Below are 26,249 nucleotides of genomic sequence, written 5' to 3'. Positions count from 1 at the left end.
TGCCTGCTTTCATTAACGTCTGGGAGCGATCGGGAAGGAATGCCTTCTGATCCAGAGTGTGTGTGTGTGTGTGTGTGTGTGTGTGTGTGTGTGTGTGTGTGAGTAAGTGTGTGAGTGTCGGAGTGTGTGTGTGTGTGTGAATGTGGGTGTGTGTTTGTATGTGTGTCTCACACTGAGGCACACACACAGATACCCAGCCTCACACTGAGACACACACACAGATACCCAGCCTCTCGCTGAGGAACACACACAGATGCACATCCTCACACTGAGACTCAGATCTCACACTGAGACACACACACAGATACACAACTTCACACTGAGGCACACACACAGATACACAGATCTCACACTGAGACACACACACAGATACACAACTTCACACTGAGGAACACACACAGATGCACATCCTCACACTAATACTCAGATCTCACACTGAGACACACATACAGATACACAACCTCACACTGAGACACACACAGATATGCATCCTCACACTGAGACACAGATCTCACACAGACACACACACAGATACACAACCTCACTCTTGAGAGACTCTCACACACAGACACACAACCTACTGACACACAGAGATGCTGAGAGATGACTTGCGTCTTAGACTCTGTGGTTGCGAGACTCGCAGACGCACCACACACACACACACACACACACACACACACACACACACACACACACACACACACACACACACATACACACACACACACACACACACACAGTGTCGGGGAGAAGGGAGAGCTGCAGGCATGTGAGTGAGCTGTCCTGTCTGCTCCACTGCTCCTGTCACAGGGTGTGTGTGTGTGTGTGTGTGTGTGTGTGTGTGTGTGTGTGTGTGTACTCCACTGACCCTGTGTGCTCTGTATACAATTCACAGTGTGTACAGTATTAACAGTGTGTGTGCTGTATTAACAGTGTCATGAACTGACAGTGTGTGGACAGTATTAACAGTGTGTGTGCTGTATTAACAGTGTCATGAACTGACAGTGTGTGTACAGTATTAACAGTGTGTGTGTGCTGTATTAACAGTGTCGTGAACTGACAGTGTGTGGACAGTATTAACAGTGTGTGTGTGCTGTATTAACAGTGTCATGAACTGACAGTGTGTGGACAGTATTAACAGTGTGTGTGTGCTGTATTAACAGTGTCATGAACTGACAGTGTGTGTACAGTATTAACAGTGTGTGTGTGCTGTATTAACAATGTCATGAACTGACAGTGTGTGGACAGTATTAACAGTGTGTGTGTGCTGTATTAACAGTGTCATGAACTGACAGTGTGTGGACAGTATTAACAGTGTGTGTGTGCTGTATTAACAGTGTCATGAACTGACAGTGTGTGGACAGTATTAACAGTGTGTGTGTGCTGTATTAACAGTGTCATGAACTGACAGTGTGTGGACAGTATTAACAGTGTGTGTGTGCTGTATTAACAGTGTCATGAACTGACAGTGTGTGGACAGTATTAACAGTGTGTGTGTGTGCTGTATTAACAGTGTCGTGAACTGACAGTGTGTGGACAGTATTAACAGTGTGTGTGTGCTGTATTAACAGTGTCATGAACTGACAGTGTGTGGACAGTATTAACAGTGTGTGTGTGCTGTATTAACAGTGTCATGAACTGACAGTGTGTGGACAGTATTAACAGTGTGTGTGCTGTATTAACAGTGTCATGAACTGACAGTGTGTGGACAGTATTAACAGTGTGTGTGTGCTGTATTAACAGTGTCGTGAACTGACAGTGTGTGGACAGTATTAACAGTGTGTGTGTGCTGTATTAACAGTGTCGTGAACTGACAGTGTGTGGACAGTATTAACAGTGTGTGTGTGCTGTATTAACAGTGTCGTGAACTGACAGTGTGTGGACAGTATTAACAGTGTGTGTGTGCTGTATTAACAGTGTCATGAACTGACAGTGTGTGGACAGTATTAACAGTGTGTGTGTGCTGTATTAACAGCGTCATGAACTGACAGTGTGTGTACAGTATTAACAGTGTGTGTGTGTGCTGTATTAACAGTGTCATGAACTGACAGTGTGTGTACAGTATTAACAGTGTGTGTGTGCTGTATTAACAGTGTCATGAACTGACAGTGTGTGTACAGTATTAACAGTGTGTGTGTGCTGTATTAACAGTGTCATGAACTGACAGTGTGTGGACAGTATTAACAGTGTGTGTGCTGTATTAACAGTGTCGTGAACTGACAGTGTGTGGACAGTATTAACAGTGTGTGTGTGCTGTATTAACAGTGTCGTGAACTGACAGTGTGTGGACAGTATTAACAGTGTGTGTGTGCTGTATTAACAGTGTCGTGAACTGACAGTGTGTGGACAGTATTAACAGTGTGTGTGTGCTGTATTAACAGTGTCGTGAACTGACAGTGTGTGGACAGTATTAACAGTGTGTGTGTGCTGTATTAACAGTGTCATGAACTGACAGTGTGTGGACAGTATTAACAGTGTGTGTGTGCTGTATTAACAGTGTCATGAACTGACAGTGTGTGTACAGTATTAACAGTGTGTGTGTGCTGTATTAACAGTGTCATGAACTGACAGTGTGTGGACAGTATTAACAGTGTGTGTGTGCTGTATTAACAGTGTCATGAACTGACAGTGTGTGGACAGTATTAACAGTGTGTGTGTGCTGTATTAACAGTGTCATGAACTGACAGTGTGTGGACAGTATTAACAGTGTGTGTGTGCTGTATTAACAGTGTCATGAACTGACAGTGTGTGTGCAGTATTAACAGTGTGTGTGTGCTGTATTAACAGTGTCATGAACTGACAGTGTGTGGACAGTATTAACAGTGTGTGTGTGCTGTATTAACAGTGTCATGAACTGACAGTGTGTGGACAGTATTAACAGTGTGTGTGCTGTATTAACAGTGTCATGAACTGACAGTGTGTGGACAGTATTAACAGTGTGTGTGTGCTGTATTAACAGTGTCATGAACTGACAGTGTGTGGACAGTATTAACAGTGTGTGTGTGCTGTATTAACAGTGTCATGAACTGACAGTGTGTGGACAGTATTAACAGTGTGTGTGTGCTGTATTAACAGTGTCATGAACTGACAGTGTGTGGACAGTATTAACAGTGTGTGTGTGCTGTATTAACAGTGTCATGAACTGACAGTGTGTGGACAGTATTAACAGTGTGTGTGCTGTATTAACAGTGTCATGAACTGACAGTGTGTGGACAGTATTAACAGTGTGTGTGTGCTTTATTAACAGTGTCATGAACTGACAGTGTGTGGACAGTATTAACAGTGTGTGTGTGCTGTATTAACAGTGTCATGAACTGACAGTGTGTGGACAGTATTAACAGTGTGTGTGTGCTGTATTAACAGTGTCATGAACTGACAGTGTGTGGACAGTATTAACAGTGTGTGTGTGCTGTATTAACAGTGTCATGAACTGACAGTGTGTGGACAGTATTAACAGTGTGTGTGTGCTGTATTAACAGTGTCATGAACTGACAGTGTGTGGACAGTATTAACAGTGTGTGTGTGTGCTGTATTAACAGTGTCATGAACTGACAGTGTGTGTGCAGTATTAACAGTGTGTGTGTGCTGTATTAACAGTGTCATGAACTGACAGTGTGTGGACAGTATTAACAGTGTGTGTGTGTGCTGTATTAACAGTGTCATGAACTGACAGTGTGTGGACAGTATTAACAGTGTGTGTGTGTGCTGTATTAACAGTGTCATGAACTGACAGTGTGTGGACAGTATTAACAGTGTGTGTGTGTGCTGTATTAACAGTGTCGTGAACTGACAGTGTGTGGACAGTATTAACAGTGTGTGTGTGCTGTATTAACAGTGTCGTGAACTGACAGTGTGTGGACAGTATTAACAGTGTGTGTGCTGTATTAACAGTGTCATGAACTGACAGTGTGTGGACAGTATTAACAGTGTGTGTGTGCTGTATTAACAGTGTCGTGAACTGACAGTGTGTGGACAGTATTAACAGTGTGTGTGTGCTGTATTAACAGTGTCGTGAACTGACAGTGTGTGTGCAGTATTAACAGTGTGTGTGTGTGCTGTATTAACAGTGTCATGAACTGACAGTGTGTGGACAGTATTAACAGTGTGTGTGTGCTGTATTAACAGTGTCATGAACTGACAGTGTGTGGACAGTATTAACAGTGTGTGTGTGTGCTGTATTAACAGTGTCATGAACTGACAGTGTGTGTGCAGTATTAACAGTGTGTGTGTGCTGTATTAACAGTGTCATGAACTGACAGTGTGTGGACAGTATTAACAGTGTGTGTGTGCTGTATTAACAGTGTCATGAACTGACAGTGTGTGGACAGTATTAACAGTGTGTGTGTGCTGTATTAACAGTGTCATGAACTGACAGTGTGTGGACAGTATTAACAGTGTGTGTGTGTGCTGTATTAACAGTGTCATGAACTGACAGTGTGTGTGCAGTATTAACAGTGTGTGTGTGCTGTATTAACAGTGTCATGAACTGACAGTGTGTGGACAGTATTAACAGTGTGTGTGTGCTGTATTAACAGTGTCATGAACTGACAGTGTGTGGACAGTATTAACAGTGTGTGTGCTGTATTAACAGTGTCATGAACTGACAGTGTGTGTGCAGTATTAACAGTGTGTGTGCTGTATTAACAGTGTCGTGAACTGACAGTGTGTGGACAGTATTAACAGTGTGTGTGTGCTGTATTAACAGTGTCGTGAACTGACAGTGTGTGGACAGTATTAACAGTGTGTGTGTGCTGTATTAACAGTGTCGTGAACTGACAGTGTGTGTGCAGTATTAACAGTGTGTGTGTGCTGTATTAACAGTGTCATGAACTGACAGTGTGTGGACAGTATTAACAGTGTGTGTGTGCTGTATTAACAGTGTCATGAACTGACAGTGTGTGGACAGTATTAACAGTGTGTGTGTGCTGTATTAACAGTGTCGTGAACTGACAGTGTGTGGACAGTATTAACAGTGTGTGTGTGTGCTGTATTAACAGTGTCGTGAACTGACAGTGTGTGTACAGTATTAACAGTGTGTGTGTGCTGTATTAACAGTGTCATGAACTGACAGTGTGTGGACAGTATTAACAGTGTGTGTGTGCTGTATTAACAGTGTCGTGAACTGACAGTGTGTGTGCAGTATTAACAGTGTGTGTGCTGTATTAACAGTGTCATGAACTGACAGTGTGTGTACAGTATTAACAGTGTGTGTGCTGTATTAACAGTGTCGTGAACTGACAGTGTGTGTGCAGTATTAACAGTGTGTGTGCTGTATTAACAGTGTCATGAACTGACAGTGTGTGTACAGTATTAACAGTGTGTGTGCTGTATTAACAGTGTCATGAACTGACAGTGTGTGGACAGTATTAACAGTGTGTGTGTGCTGTATTAACAGTGTCATGAACTGACAGTGTGTGTGCAGTATTAACAGTGTGTGTGTGCTGTATTAACAGTGTCGTAAACTGACAGTGTGTGGACAGTATTAACAGTGTGTGTGTGCTGTATTAACAGTGTCATGAACTGACAGTGTGTGGACAGTATTAACAGTGTGTGTGTGCTGTATTAACAGTGTCGTGAACTGACAGTGTGTGGACAGTATTAACAGTGTGTGTGTGCTGTATTAACAGTGTCGTGAACTGACAGTGTGTGGACAGTATTAACAGTGTGTGTGTGCTGTATTAACAGTGTCATGAACTGACAGTGTGTGGACAGTATTAACAGTGTGTGTGTGCTGTATTAACAGTGTCATGAACTGACAGTGTGTGGACAGTATTAACAGTGTGTGTGTGCTGTATTAACAGTGTGTGTGTGTGCTGTATTAACAGTGTCATGAACTGACAGTGTGTGGACAGTATTAACAGTGTGTGTGTGTTGTATTAACAGTGTCATGAACTGACAGTGTGTGGACAGTATTAACAGTGTGTGTGTGCTGTATTAACAGTGTCATGAACTGACAGTGTGTGGACAGTATTAACAGTGTGTGTGTGTGCTGTATTAACAGTGTCATGAACTGACAGTGTGTGGACAGTATTAACAGTGTGTGTGTGCTGTATTAACAGTGTGTGTGTGTGCTGTATTAACAGTGTCATGAACTGACAGTGTGTGTACAGTATTAACAGTGTGTGTGCTGTATTAACAGTGTCATGAACTGACAGTGTGTGGACAGTATTAACAGTGTGTGTGTGCTGTATTAACAGTGTCATGAACTGACAGTGTGTGGACAGTATTAACAGTGTGTGTGTGCTGTATTAACAGTGTCATGAACTGACAGTGTGTGGACAGTATTAACAGTGTGTGTGTGCTGTATTAACAGTGTCATGAACTGACAGTGTGTGGACAGTATTAACAGTGTGTGTGTGCTGTATTAACAGTGTCATGAACTGACAGTGTGTGGACAGTATTAACAGTGTGTGTGTGCTGTATTAACAGTGTCATGAACTGACAGTGTGTGGACAGTATTAACAGTGTGTGTGTGCTGTATTAACAGTGTCATGAACTGACAGTGTGTGGACAGTATTAACAGTGTGTGTGCTGTATTAACAGTGTCATGAACTGACAGTGTGTGGACAGTATTAACAGTGTGTGTGTGCTGTATTAACAGTGTCGTGAACTGACAGTGTGTGGACAGTATTAACAGTGTGTGTGTGCTGTATTAACAGTGTCATGAACTGACAGTGTGTGGACAGTATTAACAGTGTGTGTGTGTGCTGTATTAACAGTGTCATGAACTGACAGTGTGTGGACAGTATTAACAGTGTGTGTGTGCTGTATTAACAGTGTCATGAACTGACAGTGTGTGGACAGTATTAACAGTGTGTGTGTGCTGTATTAACAGTGTCATGAACTGACAGTGTGTGGACAGTATTAACAGTGTGTGTGTGCTGTATTAACAGTGTCGTGAACTGACAGTGTGTGGACAGTATTAACAGTGTGTGTGTGCTGTATTAACAGTGTCATGAACTGACAGTGTGTGGACAGTATTAACAGTGTGTGTGTGCTGTATTAACAGTGTCATGAACTGACAGTGTGTGGACAGTATTAACAGTGTGTGTGTGCTGTATTAACAGTGTCATGAACTGACAGTGTGTGGACAGTATTAACAGTGTGTGTGTGCTGTATTAACAGTGTCATGAACTGACAGTGTGTGGACAGTATTAACAGTGTGTGTGTGCTGTATTAACAGTGTCATGAACTGACAGTGTGTGGACAGTATTAACAGTGTGTGTGCTGTATTAACAGTGTCATGAACTGACAGTGTGTGGACAGTATTAACAGTGTGTGTGTGTGCTGTATTAACAGTGTCGTGAACTGACAGTGTGTGGACAGTATTAACAGTGTGTGTGTGCTGTATTAACAGTGTCGTGAACTGACAGTGTGTGGACAGTATTAACAGTGTGTGTGTGCTGTATTAACAGTGTCATGAACTGACAGTGTGTGGACAGTATTAACAGTGTGTGTGTGCTGTATTAACAGTGTCATGAACTGACAGTGTGTGGACAGTATTAACAGTGTGTGTGCAGTATTAACAGTGTGTGTGTGCTGTATTAACAGTGTCATGAACTGACAGTGTGTGGACAGTATTAACAGTGTGTGTGCTGTATTAACAGTGTCATGAACTGACAGTGTGTGGACAGTATTAACAGTGTGTGTGTGTGCTGTATTAACAGTGTCATGAACTGACAGTGTGTACAGTATTAACAGTGTGTGTGTGCTGTATTAACAGTGTCGTGAACTGACAGTGTGTGTACAGTATTAACAGTGTGTGTGTGCTGTATTAACAGTGTCATGAACTGACAGTGTGTGGACAGTATTAACAGTGTGTGTGTGTTGTATTAACAGTGTCGTGAACTGACAGTGTGTGGACAGTATTAACAGTGTGTGTGTGCTGTATTAACAGTGTCGTGAACTGACAGTGTGTGGACAGTATTAACAGTGTGTGTGCTGTATTAACAGTGTCATGAACTGACAGTGTGTGGACAGTATTAACAGTGTGTGTGTGCTGTATTAACAGTGTCATGAACTGACAGTGTGTCTATAGTATTAATTGTCTGCTGTATTAACAGATCGTATTAACTGTTCTACTGCACTGGGACTGTTGTCCCAGGATTATTGTCCCAGCTCCTATTGTAACAGGATTATTGTGCTGGACTGGGACTGGAGCTCCTATTGTAACAGACTTTTCTACTGGACTGGGACTGGAGCTCCTATTGTAACAGACTGTTCTACTGGACTGGGACTGGAGCTCCTATTGTAACAGACTGTTCTACTGGACTGGGACTGGAGCTCCTATTGTAACAGACTGTTCTACTGGACTGGGACTGGAGCTCCTATTGTAACAGACTGTTCTGCTGGACTGGGACTGGAGCTCCTATTGTAACAGACTGGTCTACTGCACTGTGACTGGAGCTCCTATTGTAACAGACTGTTCTACTGCACTGGGACTGGAGCTCCTATTGTAACAGACTGGTCTACTGGACTGGGACTGGAGCTCCTATTGTAACAGACTGTTCTACTGGACTGGGACTGGAGCTCCTATTGTAACAGACTGTTCTACTGGACTGGGACTGGAGCTCCTATTGTAACAGACTGGTCTACTGGACTGGGACTGGAGCTCCTATTGTAACAGACTGTTCTACTACACTGGGACTGGAGCTCCTATTGTAACAGGACTGTTCTACTGGACTGGGACTGGAGCTCCTATTGTAACAGACTGGTCTACTGGACTGGGACTGGAGCTCCTGTTGTAACAGGACAGTGAATGCAGTTCTAATGTACTGCGTGGCCTGTTGTGACCTATTTGCTCCTGTGCTTTGTGTCAGACTCCCCCAGTAGCCTTCTGTGGTTGTGTCGGGGGTGTTGAGAGCACATATATTACATGAGCAGCAGTCACCCAGCAGCGCTGCTGACGGACACCGTTCCTGTGGGCAGGCTGACACCTGCTGGACGCTTCGGGAACTGCAGTGCCGTCTGAAAAGGCTTGGCTTCTCTCTCCCCAGGTGTCAAGATGACAGTTTGCACGTGGGTGACTGCGCTCTGTGTCCTGCCCTCCATCGCTGTGGCCATACGCAACACCACCACTGGAGGTACTGTGTCTGTGTGAACCCCTCTCTCTCTCAGTGCAGTGTTCATGTCCTGGAGTGTCCAGTCAGTGTGTCTGTATGAACCCCTCTCTCTCTCAGTGCAGTGTTCATGTACTGGAGTGTCCAGTCAGTGTGTGTGTATGAACCCCTCTCTCTCTCTCAGTGCAGTGTTCATGTACTGGAGTGTCCAGTCAGTGTGTCTGTATGAACCCCTCTCTCTCTCAGTGCAGTGTTCATGTACTGGAGTGTCCAGTCAGTGTGTCTGTATGAACCCCTCTCTCTCTCAGTGCAGTGTTCATGTCCTGGAGTGTCCAGTCAGTGTGTGTGTGTGAACCCCTCTCTCTCTCAGTGCAGTGTTCATGTACTGGAGTGTCCAGTCAGTGTGTCTGTCTGAACCCCTCTCTCTCTCAGTGCAGTGTTCATGTACTGGAGTGTCCAGTCAGGGTGTCTGTATGAACCCCTCTCTCTCTCTCTCAGGCTGTGCTATAATCCGGCCCCCTCGTGACGGGGGGATCCGGTACCGGGGTCTGTCCCAGGAGCAGATCCGCAGTGTCCAGATCCTGCCGGTGGACTATGAGATCGAGTACATCTGCCGGGGCAGCAGGGTCATCGTGGGCCCCAAGGTGCGCAAGTGTCTTCCCGACGGCACCTGGACAGACATCGGCCTGCACAGCCGCTGCCGTGAGTGTCCCTGTCTCTCTGCCTGTCCCTGTCTCTCTGCCTGTCCCTGTCTCTCTGACCGCCTGTCTCTCTGACCGCCTGTCCCTGTCTGACCGCCTGTCTCTCTGACCGCCTGTCTCTCTGACCGCCTGTCCCTGTCTGACCGCCTTTCTCTACCTGTCCCTCTGACTGTCTGTCCCTCTGACTGTCTGTCCCTCTGACTGCCTGTCTCTCTGACTGCCTGTCTCTCTGACCGCCTGTCTCTCTGACCGCCTGTCTCTCTGACCGCCTGTCTCTCTGACCGCCTGTCTCTCTGACCGCCTGTCCCTGTCTGACCGCCTTTCTCTACCTGTCCCTCTGACTGTCTGTCCCTCTGACTGTCTGTCCCTCTGACCACCTGTCCCTGCCTGACCGCCTTTCTCTCTGTCTGTCCCTCTACCTGTCCCTCCGACTGCCTGTCCCTCTGACCCCTTGTCCCTCTGACTGTCTGTCTCTCTCTCTGTGTCCCTCTGAGTGTCTGTCCCTGTGTCCAGTGCTGGGTGAGCCCCAGTCTCCCCTCCCTGTCGCCCGCAGTGCTCATGTGCTCGAAGGTGTGGGCGTCCCTGGAGAACGGGGAGGTAGAGGCGCGCCCCCCCGGCCCCCCAGTGGAGGGTACAGAGCTGCACTACCGCTGTCTCCCCGGGTTCCGGCTCGTGGGGCGCAACTCCTCCCTCTGCACCAAGCTGGGCAAGTGGGCGTACCCCAAACCAGTCTGCCACTGTGAGTCACAGCCTAACACTGTACCCCAAGACTGTCTGACTGTACAAGACTCACTGGAGCTGTGTGAGACGCTGAGACTGTCACTGGAGCTGTGTGTCAGTGTGTGAGAGACGCTGAGACTGTCACTGGAGCTGTGTGTCAGTGTGTGAGACACTGAGACTGTCACTGGAGCTGTGTGTCACTGTGAGAGACACTGAGACTGTCACTGGAGCTGTGTGTCAGTGTGTGTGAGACACTGAGACTGTCACTGGAGCTGTGTGTCAGTGTGTGAGAGACGCTGAGACTGTCACTGGAGCTGTGTGTCAGTGTGTGAGACACTGAGACTGTCACTGGAGCTGTGTGTCACTGTGAGAGACACTGAGACTGTCACTGGAGCTGTGTGTCAGTGTGTGAGACACTGAGACTGTCACTGGAGCTGTGTGTCAGTGTGAGAGACGCTGAGACTGTCACTGGAGCTGTGTGTCACTGTGAGAGACACTGAGACTGTCACTGGAGCTGTGTGTCAGTGTGTGTGAGACACTGAGACTGTCACTGGAGCTGTGTGTCAGTGTGAGAGAGGCACTGAGACTGTCACTGGAGCTGTGTGTCAGTGTGTGAGACACTGAGACTGTCACTGGAGCTGTGTGTCACTGTGAGAGACACTGAGACTGTCACTGGAGCTGTGTGTCAGTGTGTGAGAGGCACTGAGACTGTCACTGGAGCTGTGTGTCAGTGTGTGAGAGACGCTGAGACTGTCACTGGAGCTGTGTGTCAGTGTGTGTGAGAGACACTGAGACTGTCACTGGAGCTGTGTGTCAGTGTGAGAGACACTGAGACTGTCACTGGAGCTGTGTGTCAGTGTGTGAGAGACGCTGAGACTGTCACTGGAGCTGTGTGTCAGTGTGTGTGAGAGACACTGAGACTGTCACTGGAGCTGTGTGTCAGTGTTTGAGACGCTGAGACTGTCACTGGAGCTGTGTGTCAGTGTGTGTGAGACGCTGAGACTGTCACTGGAGCTGTGTGTCAGTGTGAGAGACACTGAGACTGTCACTGGAGCTGTGTGTCACTGTGAGAGACACTGAGACTGTCACTGGAGCTGTGTGTCAGTGTGTGAGACACTGAGACTGTCACTGGAGCTGTGTGTCAGTGTGTGAGACACTGAGACTGTCACTGGAGCTGTGTGTCAGTGTGTGTGAGACGCTGAGACTGTCACTGGAGCTGTGTGTCAGTGTGTGAGACACTGAGACTGTCACTGGAGCTGTGCGTCAGTGTGAGAGACACTGAGACTCACTGGAGCTGTGTGTCAGTGTGTGTGAGACGCTGAGACTGTCACTGGAGCTGTGTGTCAGTGTGTGTGAGACACTGAGACTGTCACTGGAGCTGTGTGTCAGTGTGTGAGACACTGAGACTGTCACTGGAGCTGTGTGTCAGTGTGTGAGACACTGAGACTGTCACTGGAGCTGTGTGTCAGTGTGAGAGACACTGAGACTGTCACTGGAGCTGTGTGTCAGTGTGAGAGACGCTGAGACTGTCACTGGAGCTGTGTGTCAGTGTGTGAGACACTGAGACTGTCACTGGAGCTGTGTGTCAGTGTGTGAGAGGCACTGAGACTGTCACTGGAGCTGTGTGTCAGTGTGAGAGACACTGAGACTGTCACTGGAGCTGTGTGTCAGTGTGTGAGAGGCACTGAGACTGTCACTGGAGCTGTGTGTCAGTGTGAGAGACACTGAGACTGTCACTGGAGCTGTGTGTCAGTGTGTGTGAGACGCTGAGACTGTCACTGGAGCTGTGTGTCAGTGTGTGAGAGACGCTGAGACTGTCACTGGAGCTGTGTGTCAGTGTGTGTGAGACGCTGAGACTGTCACTGGAGCTGTGTGTCAGTGTGAGAGACGCTGAGACTGTCACTGGAGCTGTGTGTCAGTGTGTGAGACGCTGAGACTGTCACTGGAGCTGTGTGTCAGTGTGAGAGACACTGAGACTTTCACTGGAGCTGTGTGTCAGTGTGTGTGAGACGCTGAGACTGTCACTGGAGCTGTGTGTCAGTGTGTGAGACACTGAGACTGTCACTGGAGCTGTGTGTCAGTGTGAGAGACACTGAGACTGTCACTGGAGCTGTGTGTCAGTGTGTGAGACACTGAGACTGTCACTGGAGCTGTGTGTCAGTGTGAGAGACACTGAGACTGTCACTGGAGCTGTGTGTCAGTGTGTGAGACGCTGAGACTGTCACTGGAGCTGTGTGTCAGTGTGTGAGACGCTGAGACTGTCACTGGAGCTGTGTGTCAGTGTGAGAGACGCTGAGACTGTCACTGGAGCTGTGTGTCAGTGTGTGAGACGCTGAGACTGTCACTGGAGCTGTGTGTCACTGTGAGAGACGCTGAGACTGTCACTGGAGCTGTGTGTCAGTGTGTGAGACACTGAGACTGTCACTGGAGCTGTGTGTCAGTGTGTGAGACACTGAGACTGTCACTGGAGCTGTGTGTCAGTGTGAGAGACACTGAGACTGTCACTGGAGCTGTGTGTCAGTGTGTGTGAGACGCTGAGACTGTCACTGGAGCTGTGTGTCAGTGTGTGAGACGCTGAGACTTTCACTGGAGCTGTGTGTCAGTGTGTGTGAGAGACACTGAGACTGTCACTGGAGCTGTGTGTCAGTGTGTGAGACGCTGAGACTGTCACTGGAGCTGTGTGTCAGTGTGTGAGACACTGAGACTGTCACTGGAGCTGTGTGTCAGTGTGTGAGACACTGAGACTGTCACTGGAGCTGTGTGTCAGTGTGTGTGAGAGACACTGAGACTGTCACTGGAGCTGTGTGTCAGTGTTTGAGACGCTGAGACTGTCACTGGAGCTGTGTGTCAGTGTGTGTGAGAGACGCTGAGACTGTCACTGGAGCTGTGTGTCAGTGTTTGAGACGCTGAGACTGTCACTGGAGCTGTGTGTCAGTGTGAGAGACACTGAGACTGTCACTGGAGCTGTGTGTCAGTGTGAGAGACGCTGAGACTGTCACTGGAGCTGTGTGTCAGTGTGTGAGACACTGAGACTGTCACTGGAGCTGTGTGTCAGTGTGTGAGACACTGAGACTGTCACTGGAGCTGTGTGTCAGTGTGTGAGACGCTGAGACTGTCACTGGAGCTGTGTGTCAGTGTTTGAGACGCTGAGACTGTCACTGGAGCTGTGTGTCAGTGATTTAATGTGTCCTATCTCTCATTCCCTGTTTCTTCCTTTTTTTCAGATGACCGACACTACTTAGGTAAGACAGAACCAACAATATCCTAACAATAGCATTGAGCACAATATCCCAGAGCCCCTGTCCAGTCAGTCCAGGGGTCTGTGACTCTGGTCCAGTCAGTCCAGGGGTCTGTGACTCTGGTCCAGTCAGTCCAGGGGGTCTGTGACTCTGGTCCAGTCAGTCCAGGGGGTCTGTGACTCCGGTCCAGTCAGTCCAGGGGGTCTGTGACTCCGGTCCAGTCAGTCCAGGGGTCTGTGTCCCCGGTCCAGTCAGTCCAGGGGTCTGTGACTCTGGTCCAGTCAGTCCAGGAGTCTGTGACTCTGGTCCAGTCAGTCCAGGGGTCTGTGTCTCTGGTCCAGTCAGACCAGGGGTCTGTGACTCTGGTCCAGTCAGACCAGGGGTCTGTGACTCTGGTCCAGTCAGTCCAGGGGTCTGTGTCCCCGGTCCAGTCGGTCCAGGGGTCTGTGTCCCCGGTCCAGGGGTCTGTGTCCCAGGTCCAGTCGGTCCAGGGGTCTGTGACTCTGGTCCAGTCAGTCCAGGGGTCTGTGTCCCCGGTCCAGTCGGTCCAGGGGTCTGTGTCCCCGGTCCAGTCGGTCCAGGGGTCTGTGTCCCCGGTCCAGTCGGTCCAGGGGTCTGTGTCCCCGGTCCAGTCGGTCCAGGGATCTGTGTCCCCGGTCCAGTCGGTCCAGGGGTCTGTGACTCTGGTCCAGTCAGTCCAGGGGTCTGTGTCCCCGGTCCAGTCGGTCCAGGGGTCTGTGTCCCCGGTCCAGGGGTCTGTGTCCCCGGTCCAGGGGTCTGTGTCCCCGGTCCAGGGGTCTGTGTCCCTGGTCCAGTCGGTCCAGGGGTCTGTGTCCCTGGTCCAGTCGGTCCAGGGGTCTGTGTGCCTGGTCCAGTCAGTCCAGGGGTCTGTGTCCCCGGTCCAGTCGGTCCAGGTGGTCTGTGACTCTGGTTCCGGTGAGTTCTTGGATGTGTGGAGGACAGATGAAACGTTCAGCTTCATCTCTCTGGCGCCCCCGCCCGTACGCAGGACCCCACAGGACCGAGCGAGGGAGAGAGCGCCCCACCCGCTTCTCGATTTGGGGGTTCGTCGTCGTCGTCGCCGCCCCCCGTCGGCATGCGGCCCCCATTCCCAGCCCCCCGCCACTCTCTGTGTAAAGAGCCCGTTTCCGGTTCAGCGAGGGGGCCGTGTGGTGTGTCGGGCGTGACCCCCTACAGCCCCGAGCCGCCCCGGAGGAGGGGGTCCTCGCCGAGCTACTCGCGACGCAGGGTTCACGCGGTGAATATTGTCACTGGGACCAGTCCCAAACTGGGCGACGGCGATCGTCGGTCTGGCGCTGTTCCCCGGCTCAGGGTCTGGCAGTCCACAGGGTGGGCTGTAGGGGGATTGCTGAAGGTTCTGAGGACATTCAAGACTAAAGATAATCAGTTCCTCCTCTGAGTCTGTGCCCGGTCAGCGTGTGTGTGTCTGCAGAGTCTCCAGGGGTCTTTAAAGCAGGGCTGTCCAGTCCTGGTCCTGGAGGGGTCAGTGTGTGTGTGTGCCTGCAGAGTCTCCAGGGGTCTTTAAAGCAGGGCTGTCCAGTCCTGGTCCTGGAGGGGTCAGTGTGTGTGTGTGTCTGCAGAGTCTCCAGGGGTCTTTAAAGCAGGGCTGTCCAGTCCTGGTCCTGGAGGGGTCAGTGTGTGTGTGTGTCTGCAGAGTCTCCAGGGGTCTTTAAAGCAAGGCTGTCCAGTCCTGGTCCTGGAGGGGTCAGTGTGTGTGTGTCTGCAGAGTCTCCAGGGGTCTTTAAAGCAGGGCTGTCCAGTCCTGGTCCTGGAGGGGTCAGTGTGTGTGTGTGTGTCTGCAGAGTCTCCAGGGGTCTTTAAAGCAGGGCTGTCCAGTCCTGGTCCTGGAGGGGTCAGTGTGTGTGTGTGTCTGCAGAGTCTCCAGGGGTCTTTAAAGCAGGGCTGTCCAGTCCTGGTCCTGGAGGGGTCAGTGTGTGTGTGTCTTCAGAGTCTCCAGGGGTCTTTAAAGCAGGGCTGTCCAGTCCTGGTCCTGGAGGGGTCAGTGTGTGTGTGTGTCTGCAGAGTCTCCAGGGGTCTTTAAAGCAGGGCTGTCCAGTCCTGGTCCTGGAGGGGTCAGTGTGTACAGATGATCCAGGTCTCTGTCTAGTCCAGTCCTGGTCCATGAGAAATTTCAGGGTGAAAGAGAATAAACTGTCTTTCTTCAGATCTACCACAAGGTGGCAGGAATGTGAAATTAAGTAAATGGTGCCCGTTATTGTACAGAAATGCCACAAGGTGGCAGTGTTCCCTTGTTTATCAGGAGGTGTACCATTTTCCGTTTATTGATACGTCTTATTGGGAGTGTTTGTCGGGGAGAGAGAGGAGATAACTGAAAAAATACTCAGTAATAAACACCCGCAAGAGGACAGGAGACACAGGGCGGCAGGAGTTTTCTGCTCCCCTCTCTCTCTCTCACTGTGTCTCCTGTCCTGTTTTGTGTGTTTACTGCTGAGGGATATTCTCTGTGATCTCCTCTCTCTCTCGCTGTGTCTCCTGTCCTGTTGTGTGTGTTTATTACTGAGGGATTCTCTGTGATCTCCTCTCTCTCTCGCTATGTCTCCTGTCCTGTTGTGTGTGTTTATTACTGAGGGATTCTCTGTGATCTCCTCTCTCTCTCGCTGTGTCTCCTGTCCTGTTGTGTGTGTTTATTACTGAGGGATTCTCTGTGATCTCCTCTCTCTCTCGCTGTGTCTCCTGTTCTGTTGTGTATGTTTTTACTGAGGGATATTCTCTGTGATCTCCTCTCTCTCGCTGTGTCTCCTGTCCCGTTGTGTGTGTTTTTACTGAGGGATATTCTCTGTGATCTCCTCTCTCTGGCTGTGTCTCCTGTCCCGTTGTGTGTGTTTATGACTGAGGGGTTCTCTGATATTCTGTGTTGATCGGGACAGCTGGAGTGTCGATATGTGGCTAATCTCAAGATCAGTGCGTCAGCCAGCTTGGTTGTAAATTGTTCGTCTCTCATTCAGCGTGTCAGAAAGTGAGCCAGTGATTCAGTCAGTGTGTCAGTAATGGGGCTAGTCAGCTACAGGGTCAGTCAGTACATCAGTGCGTCAGTTACAGAGGCAGTAACTGGGTCAGTGCATCAGTCAGAGTGTGTTACTTAGAAACTGGGTCAGTGCATCAGTCAGAGTGTCTGTAATCAGGTCAGGCAGTGTGTCAGTAATCAGGTCAGGCAGTGTGTCAGTAATCAGGTCAGGCAGTGTGTCAGTAATCAGGTCAGGCAGTGTGTCAGTAATCAGGTCAGGCAGTGTGTCAGTAATCAGGTCAGGCAGTGTGTCAGTAATCAGGTCAGACAGTGTGTCAGTAATCAGGTCAGACAGTGTGTCAGCAGCAGGGCCAGTGTGTCAGTAATCAGGTCAGGCAGTGTGTCAGTAATCAGGTCAGACAGTGTGTCAGTAATCAGGTCAGACAGTGTGTCAGTAATCAGGTCAGGCAGTGTGTCAGTAATCAGGTCAGACAGTGTGTCAGTAATCAGGTCAGACAGTGTGTCAGTAATCAGGTCAGACAGTGTGTCAGTAATCAGGTCAGACAGTGTGTCAGTAACAGGGCCAGTATGTCAGTAATCAGGTCAGGCAGTGTGTCAGTAATCAGGTCAGGCAGTGTGTCAGTAATCAGGTCAGGCAGTGTGTCAGTAATCAGGTCAGACAGTGTGTCAGTAATCAGGTCAGGCAGTGTGTCAGTAATCAGGTCAGACAGTGTGTCAGTAACAGGGCCAGTGTGTCAGTAACAGGGCCAGTGTGTCAGTAATCAGGTCAGACAGTGTGTCAGTAATCAGGTCAGGCAGTGTGTCAGTAATCAGGTCAGACAGTGTGTCAGTAATCAGGTCAGACAGTGTGTCAGTAATCAGGTCAGGCAGTGTGTCAGCAGCAGGGCCAGTGTGTCAGTAATCAGGTCAGGCAGTGTGTCAGTAATCAGGTCAGGCAGTGTGTCAGTAATCAGGTCAGGCAGTGTGTCAGTAATCAGGTCAGACAGTGTGTCAGCAGCAGGGCCAGTGTGTCAGTAATCAGGTCAGGCAGTGTGTCAGTAATCAGGTCAGGCAGTGTGTCAGCAGCAGGGCCAGTGTGTCAGTAATCAGGTCAGGCAGTGTGTCAGTAATCAGGTCAGGCAGTGTGTCAGTAACAGGGCCAGTGTGTCAGTAATCAGGTCAGGCAGTGTGTCAGTAATCAGGTCAGACAGTGTGTCAGTAATCAGGTCAGGCAGTGTGTCAGTAATCAGGTCAGGCAGTGTGTCAGTAATCAGGTCAGGCAGTGTGTCAGTAATCAGGTCAGACAGTGTGTCAGCAGCAGGGCCAGTGTGTCAGCAGCAGGGCCAGTGTGTCAGTAATCAGGTCAGGCAGTGTGTCAGTAATCAGGTCAGGCAGTGTGTCAGTAACAGGGCCAGTGTGTCAGTAATCAGGTCAGGCAGTGTGTCAGTAATCAGGTCAGGCAGTGTGTCAGTAATCAGGTCAGGCAGTGTGTCAGTAATCAGGTCAGACAGTGTGTCAGTAATCAGGTCAGACAGTGTGTCAGTAATCAGGTCAGGCAGTGTGTCAGTAATCAGGTCAGACAGTGTGTCAGTAATCAGGTCAGGCAGTGTGTCAGTAATCAGGTCAGACAGTGTGTCAGTAACAGGGCCAGTGTGTCAGTAATCAGGTCAGGCAGTGTGTCAGTAATCAGGTCAGGCAGTGTGTCAGTAATCAGGTCAGGCAGTGTGTCAGTAATCAGGTCAGGCAGTGTGTCAGTAACAGGGCCAGTGTGTCAGTAATCAGGTCAGGCAGTGTGTCAGTAATCAGGTCAGACAGTGTGTCAGTAACAGGGCCAGTGTGTCAGTAATCAGGTCAGGCAGTGTGTCAGCAGCAGGGCCAGTGTGTCAGTAATCAGGTCAGACAGTGTGTCAGTAATCAGGTCAGGCAGTGTGTCAGTAATCAGGTCAGACAGTGTGTCAGTAATCAGGTCAGGCAGTGTGTCAGCAGCAGGGCCAGTGTGTCAGTAATCAGGTCAGACAGTGTGTCAGTAATCAGGTCAGGCAGTGTGTCAGTAATCAGGTCAGGCAGTGTGTCAGCAGCAGGGCCAGTGTGTCAGCAGCAGGGCCAGTGTGTCAGTAATCAGGTCAGACAGTGTGTCAGTAATCAGGTCAGGCAGTGTGTCAGTAATCAGGTCAGGCAGTGTGTCAGTAATCAGGTCAGGCAGTGTGTCAGTAACAGGGCCAGTGTGTCAGTAATCAGGTCAGGCAGTGTGTCAGTAATCAGGTCAGACAGTGTGTCAGTAATCAGGTCAGGCAGTGTGTCAGTAATCAGGTCAGGCAGTGTGTCAGTAATCAGGTCAGACAGTGTGTCAGTAATCAGGTCAGGCAGTGTGTCAGTAATCAGGTCAGACAGTGTGTCAGTAATCAGGTCAGGCAGTGTGTCAGTAATCAGGTCAGACAGTGTGTCAGTAATCAGGTCAGGCAGTGTGTCAGTAATCAGGTCAGGCAGTGTGTCAGTAATCAGGTCAGGCAGTGTGTCAGTAATCAGGTCAGGCAGTGTGTCAGTAACAGGGCCAGTGTGTCAGTAATCAGGTCAGGCAGTGTGTCAGTAATCAGGTCAGGCAGTGTGTCAGTAATCAGGTCAGGCAGTGTGTCAGTAACAGGGCCAGTGTGTCAGTAATCAGGTTAGACAGTGTGTCAGTAACAGGGCCAGTGTGTCAGTAATCAGGTCAGACAGTGTGTCAGCAGCAGGGCCAGTGTGTCAGTAACAGGGCCAGTGTGTCAGTAATCAGGTCAGGCAGTGTGTCAGTAATCAGGTCAGACAGTGTGTCAGTAATCAGGTCAGGCAGTGTGTCAGTAATCAGGTCAGGCAGTGTGTCAGTAATCAGGTCAGGCAGTGTGTCAGTAACAGGGCCAGTGTGTCAGTAACAGGGCCAGTGTGTCAGTAATCAGGTCAGGCAGTGTGTCAGTAATCAGGTCAGGCAGTGTGTCAGTAACAGGGCCAGTGTGTCAGTAATCAGGTCAGGCAGTGTGTCAGTAATCAGGTCAGACAGTGTGTCAGTAATCAGGTCAGACAGTGTGTCAGTAATCAGGTCAGGCAGTGTGTCAGTAATCAGGTCAGACAGTGTGTCAGCAGCAGGGCCAGTGTGTCAGTAATCAGGTCAGGCAGTGTGTCAGTAATCAGGTCAGGCAGTGTGTCAGTAATCAGGTCAGGCAGTGTGTCAGTAATCAGGTCAGGCAGTGTGTCAGTAATCAGGTCAGACAGTGTGTCAGCAGCAGGGCCAGTGTGTCAGTAATCAGGTCAGGCAGTGTGTCAGTAATCAGGTCAGACAGTGTGTCAGTAATCAGGTCAGGCAGTGTGTCAGTAATCAGGTCAGGCAGTGTGTCAGTAATCAGGTCAGGCAGTGTGTCAGTAACAGGGCCAGTGTGTCAGTAACAGGGCCAGTGTGTCAGTAATCAGGTCAGGCAGTGTGTCAGTAATCAGGTCAGGCAGTGTGTCAGTAACAGGGCCAGTGTGTCAGTAATCAGGTCAGGCAGTGTGTCAGTAATCAGGTCAGACAGTGTGTCAGTAATCAGGTCAGACAGTGTGTCAGTAATCAGGTCAGGCAGTGTGTCAGTAATCAGGTCAGACAGTGTGTCAGCAGCAGGGCCAGTGTGTCAGTAATCAGGTCAGGCAGTGTGTCAGTAATCAGGTCAGACAGTGTGTCAGTAATCAGGTCAGGCAGTGTGTCAGTAATCAGGTCAGACAGTGTGTCAGTAATCAGGTCAGACAGTGTGTCAGTAATCAGGTCAGGCAGTGTGTCAGTAATCAGGTCAGACAGTGTGTCAGTAATCAGGTCAGGCAGTGTGTCAGCAGCAGGGCCAGTGTGTCAGTAATCAGGTCAGACAGTGTGTCAGTAATCAGGTCAGGCAGTGTGTCAGTAATCAGGTCAGACAGTGTGTCAGTAATCAGGTCAGGCAGTGTGTCAGTAATCAGGTCAGACAGTGTGTCAGTAATCAGGTCAGGCAGTGTGTCAGTAATCAGGTCAGGCAGTGTGTCAGTAACAGGGCCAGTGTGTCAGTAATCAGGTCAGGCAGTGTGTCAGTAATCAGGTCAGACAGTGTGTCAGTAATCAGGTCAGGCAGTGTGTCAGTAATCAGGTCAGGCAGTGTGTCAGTAATCAGGTCAGGCAGTGTGTCAGTAACAGGGCCAGTGTGTCAGTAATCAGGTCAGGCAGTGTGTCAGTAATCAGGTCAGACAGTGTGTCAGTAATCAGGTCAGACAGTGTGTCAGTAATCAGGTCAGGCAGTGTGTCAGTAATCAGGTCAGACAGTGTGTCAGTAATCAGGTCAGACAGTGTGTCAGTAATCAGGTCAGGCAGTGTGTCAGTAACAGGGCCAGTGTGTCAGTAATCAGGTCAGGCAGTGTGTCAGTAATCAGGTCAGACAGTGTGTCAGTAATCAGGTCAGGCAGTGTGTCAGTAATCAGGTCAGGCAGTGTGTCAGTAATCAGGTCAGGCAGTGTGTCAGTAATCAGGTCAGGCAGTGTGTCAGTAATCAGGTCAGACAGTGTGTCAGTAATCAGGTCAGACAGTGTGTCAGTAATCAGGTCAGGCAGTGTGTCAGTAACAGGGCCAGTGTGTCAGTAATCAGGTCAGACAGTGTGTCAGTAATCAGGTCAGACAGTGTGTCAGTAATCAGGTCAGACAGTGTGTCAGCAGCAGGGCCAGTGTGTCAGTAATCAGGTCAGGCAGTGTGTCAGTAATCAGGTCAGGCAGTGTGTCAGTAATCAGGTCAGACAGTGTGTCAGTAATCAGGTCAGGCAGTGTGTCAGTAACAGGGCCAGTGTGTCAGTAATCAGGTCAGACAGTGTGTCAGTAATCAGGTCAGGCAGTGTGTCAGTAATCAGGTCAGGCAGTGTGTCAGTAATCAGGTCAGACAGTGTGTCAGTAATCAGGTCAGGCAGTGTGTCAGTAATCAGGTCAGACAGTGTGTCAGTAATCAGGTCAGGCAGTGTGTCAGTAACAGGGCCAGTGTGTCAGTAATCAGGTCAGGCAGTGTGTCAGTAATCAGGTCAGACAGTGTGTCAGTAATCAGGTCAGGCAGTGTGTCAGTAACAGGGCCAGTGTGTCAGTAACAGGGCCAGTGTGTCAGTAATCAGGTCAGGCAGTGTGTCAGTAATCAGGTCAGACAGTGTGTCAGTAATCAGGTCAGACAGTGTGTCAGCAGCAGGGCCAGTGTGTCAGTAATCAGGTCAGGCAGTGTGTCAGTAATCAGGTCAGGCAGTGTGTCAGTAATCAGGTCAGACAGTGTGTCAGTAATCAGGTCAGGCAGTGTGTCAGTAACAGGGCCAGTGTGTCAGTAATCAGGTCAGACAGTGTGTCAGTAATCAGGTCAGGCAGTGTGTCAGTAATCAGGTCAGACAGTGTGTCAGTAATCAGGTCAGACAGTGTGTCAGTAATCAGGTCAGGCAGTGTGTCAGCAGCAGGGCCAGTGTGTCAGTAATCAGGTCAGGCAGTGTGTCAGTAATCAGGTCAGACAGTGTGTCAGTAATCAGGTCAGGCAGTGTGTCAGTAACAGGGCCAGTGTGTCAGTAATCAGGTCAGGCAGTGTGTCAGTAATCAGGTCAGACAGTGTGTCAGTAATCAGGTCAGGCAGTGTGTCAGTAACAGGGCCAGTGTGTCAGTAATCAGGTCAGACAGTGTGTCAGTAACAGGGCCAGTGTGTCAGGCAGTGTGTCAGTAACAGGGCCAGTGTGTCAGTAATCAGGTCAGACAGTGTGTCAGTAACAGGGCCAGTGTGTCAGTAATCAGGTCAGACAGTGTGTCAGTAATCAGGTCAGACAGTGTGTCAGTAATCAGGTCAGACAGTGTGTCAGTAACAGGGCCAGTGTGTCAGGCAGTGTGTCAGCAGTGAGGACAGACGGAGACCAAGCCGATTCCCTCAGAATCGCCCGCGGATCCCCCCCTCTCAGAGCCGCCAATACTTCAGGACTGACCCCCCCTCTCCGGCCCGAGGGGGAGGGGATCTCTGCAGGCACAGCCTGTCTCCCGTCCGCAGGGAGCCCGAGAATCCCGTCTCCCGCCGGGGAAGGGCAGGCAGAGAGGAGGAGGAGGGAGGGGGGCAGCAGGAGACCCAGTGGGGCGTTCGCTGTGAGCGTTAAATGGCGGCATGATTATTTAATATCAATCTATTATTCATGTGGTACAACAGGAAGAACCGACGGTTGATAATGGGGTGATTCACATGATACATCCTTAATTGGAGTTCAAATAATAATTGCGCTTCGCGGTTGCTATGGTGATCTGGTGGCTGGCACTGCTGTGGCCCTGGGTTCGATTCTGCACCGGGGGTGCTGTCTGTGTGGAGTCTGCATGTTGGCCTCGTGTTCCTGTGGGTTTTCCTCCAGAAGCTCCAGTTTCCTCCCACAGTTCACTGAGCCTGTCCTCTCTGGACAGCCGGGTCTGCCTGTGTCCAGTGTCTGTGGTCACTGAGCCTGTCCTCTCTGGACAGCCAGGTCTGCCTGTGTCCAGTGTCTGTGGTCACTGAGCCTGTCCTCTCTGGACAGCCAGGTCTGCCTGTGTCCAGTGTCTGTGGTCACTGAGCCTGTCCTCTCTGGACAGTGGGGTCTGCCTGTGTCCAGTGTCTGTGTCCAGGCTGTGGTCACTGAGCCTGTCCTCTCTGGACAGCCAGGTCTGCCTGTGTCCAGTGTGTGTGTGTCCAGGCTGTGGTCACTCTGAGCCTGTCCTCTCTGGACAGCCAGGTCTGTCTGTGTCCAGTGTGTGTGTGTCCAGGCTGTGGTCACTGAGCCTGTCCTCTCCGGACAGCCAGGTCTGTCTGTGTCCAGGATGTGGTCACTGAGCCTGTCCTCTCTGGACAGCCAGGTCTGCCTGTGTCCAGTGTCTGTGTCCAGGCTGTGGTCACTGAGCCTGTCCTCTCTGGACAGCCAGGTCTGCCTATTTCCAGTGTCTGTGTCCAGGCTGTGGCCACTCTGAGCCTGTCCTCTCTGGACAGCCGGGCCTGCCTGTGTCCAGGCTGTGGTCACTGAGCCTGTCCTCTCTGGACAGCCAGGTCTGTCTGTGTCCAGTGTGTGTGTGTCCAGGCTGTGGTCACTGAGCCTGTCCTCTCCGGACAGCCAGGTCTGTCTGTGTCCAGGATGTGGTCACTGAGCCTGTCCTCTCTGGACAGCCAGGTCTGCCTGTGTCCAGTGTCTGTGTCCAGGCTGTGGCCACTCTGAGCCTGTCCTCTCTGGACAGCCGGGCCTGCCTGTGTCCAGGCTGTGGTCACTCTGAGCCTGTCCTCTCTGGACAGCCAGGCCTGCCTGTGTCCAGTGTGTGTGTCCAGGCTGTGGCCACTCTGAGCCTGTCCTCTCTGGACAGCCAGGTCTGCCTATTTCCAGTGTCTGTGTCCAGGCTGTGGCCACTCTGAGCCTGTCCTCTCTGGACAGCCGGGCCTGCCTGTGTCCAGGCTGTGGTCACTGAGCCTGTCCTCTCTGGACAGCCAGGTCTGTCTGTGTCCAGTGTGTGTGTGTGTCCAGGCTGTGGTCACTGAGCCTGTCCTCTCCGGACAGCCAGGTCTGTCTGTGTCCAGGATGTGGTCACTGAGCCTGTCCTCTCTGGACAGCCAGGTCTGCCTGTGTCCAGTGTCTGTGTCCAGGCTGTGGTCACTGAGCCTGTCCTCTCTGGACAGCCAGGTCTGCCTATTTCCAGTGTCTGTGTCCAGGCTGTGGCCACTCTGAGCCTGTCCTCTCTGGACAGCCAGGTCTGCCTGCGTCCAGTGTCTGTGTCCAGGCTGTGGCCACTCTGAGCCTGTCCTCTCTGGACAGCCGGGCCTGCCTGTGTCCAGGCTGTGGTCAGTTTCTCCTTGCTGTTCCTTGTCCTGGTCAGATATTCAGTCAGTGTGTATTGTTGTTGAGGGCTGTGTAGCACTCTGGCTTGTGTGCGCCCCAGTTGTAAAGGCAGGAGCCCTGTTTTTTGAGGTGTAGCGACCTCCTCATGTAGGTCAGCGCTCTGGCGGCAACGGGGGGCGGGTCCCGCCGCGCGGCCGTCGCCATAGCGCAGCCTCACGCCTGTTATTAATATCTCCACTGGTCCCGCTGCGAGGGAGGAATATCAGTGCTGGTCCCCCTCCTCCTCCGCCATGGCGACCGCTGCCGTTCTGTTGCCACGACGACCGCGGGTCTCCCCCCCTCCCCCCGTTGCCGCGGCGACCGGTGCTCCCCCGTTGCCGCGACAACTGCTCCCCTCCGTTTCCGTGGCGACCGCGGGCTGGTGGGCAGCTGCTCGGCCCCATTTCGGGGCCAACGGTCTCATGACAGTGAGAGTCCGGAGCTGCGTTTTATATATAGATATGAACACACACATACATGAGCACCTCGGGCTTCACACTCCTGCAGGTGACAGGACACACGCTGGGGGCGGGAGAGAGGGGGGGAGGGAGAGGGAGGGAGGGAGAGAGGGAGAGAGAGGAAGAGAGAGAGAGAGAGAGGAAGAGAGGGAGAGAGTGGGAGAGTGAGAGAGAGGGTGGGAGAGAGGGAGAGAGAGGGGGAGAGGGAGAGAGAGGGAGAGAGGGAGAGGAAGAGAGAGGGAGAGAAAGAGAGAGAGGGAGAGGGGGAGAGAGGGAGAGGGAGGGAGTGAGAGAGGGAGAGGGAGAGAGGGGGAGAGGAAGAGAGAGGGAGAGAGGAGAGGGGGAGAGGAAGAGGGGGAGAGGAAGAGAGAGAGGGAGAGGGGGAGAGAGGGAGAGGGAGGGAGTGAGAGAGGGAGAGGGGGAGAGGAAGACAGAGGGAGAGAGGAGAGGGGGAGAGGAAGAGAGAGAGGGAGAGAGGAAGAGGGGGAGAGGAAGAGAGAGAGGAAGAGGGGGAGAGGAAGAGAGAGAGGGAGAGGGGGAGAGGAAGAGAGAGAGGGGGAGAGGAAGAGAGAGAGGGAGAGAGAGAGGGAGAGGGGGAGAGGAAGAGGGAGAGAGGGGGAGAGGAAGAGAGAGAGGGGGAGAGAGGGAGAGGAGGAGAGGGATCGGCCCGCAGACACACTACACACACACACACTCGCTACACACAAACACACACACACACATTCTTCAACAGGCTGGGGGACAGGGATCAGAGACACACCACACACACACACATTCTTCAACAGGCTGGGGGACAGGGATCGGAGACACACCACACACACACACATTCTTCAACAGGCTGGGGACAGGGATCGGAGACACACCACACACACACACATTCTTCAACAGGCTGGGGACAGGGATCGGAGACACACCACACACACACACATTCTTCAACAGGCTGGGGGACAGGGATCGGAGACACACCACACACACACACATTCTTCAACAGGCTGGGGACAGGGATCGGAGACACACCACACACACACACATTCTTCAACAGGCTGGGGACAGGGATCGGAGACACACCACACACACACACATTCTTCAACAGGCTGGGGGACAGGGATCAGAGACACACCACACACACACACATTCTTCAACAGGCTGGGGGACAGGGATCGGAGACACACCACACACACACACATTCTTCAACAGGCTGGGGACAGGGATCGGAGACACACCACACACACACACACATT

General features: G+C 50.8%; 1 protein-coding gene across 2 annotated transcripts in view; it reads left to right on the top strand.

The window, feature by feature from the left end:
- Positions 1-26,249, top strand: part of gabbr1b (gamma-aminobutyric acid (GABA) B receptor, 1b) — an 86,249-nt gene that overhangs the window by 14,108 nt on the left and 45,892 nt on the right. For both annotated transcript variants that reach the window (XM_088632033.1, XM_088632034.1), the window contains 4 exons: positions 8,997-9,083; positions 9,558-9,761; positions 10,314-10,499; positions 13,705-13,722. In XM_088632033.1, the coding sequence (XP_088488159.1) occupies positions 9,005-9,083; positions 9,558-9,761; positions 10,314-10,499; positions 13,705-13,722 (487 nt within the window). In that variant the 5' untranslated portion in view covers positions 8,997-9,004. The remainder of the gene's footprint in view (positions 1-8,996; positions 9,084-9,557; positions 9,762-10,313; positions 10,500-13,704; positions 13,723-26,249) is intronic.

Source organism: Lepisosteus platostomus, chromosome 5 (assembly GCF_059453375.1).
Source record: "Lepisosteus platostomus isolate fLepPlt1 chromosome 5, fLepPlt1.hap1, whole genome shotgun sequence".
Lineage (NCBI taxonomy): Eukaryota > Metazoa > Chordata > Actinopteri > Semionotiformes > Lepisosteidae > Lepisosteus > Lepisosteus platostomus.
This window is presented reverse-complemented; position numbering and strand designations above follow the sequence as displayed.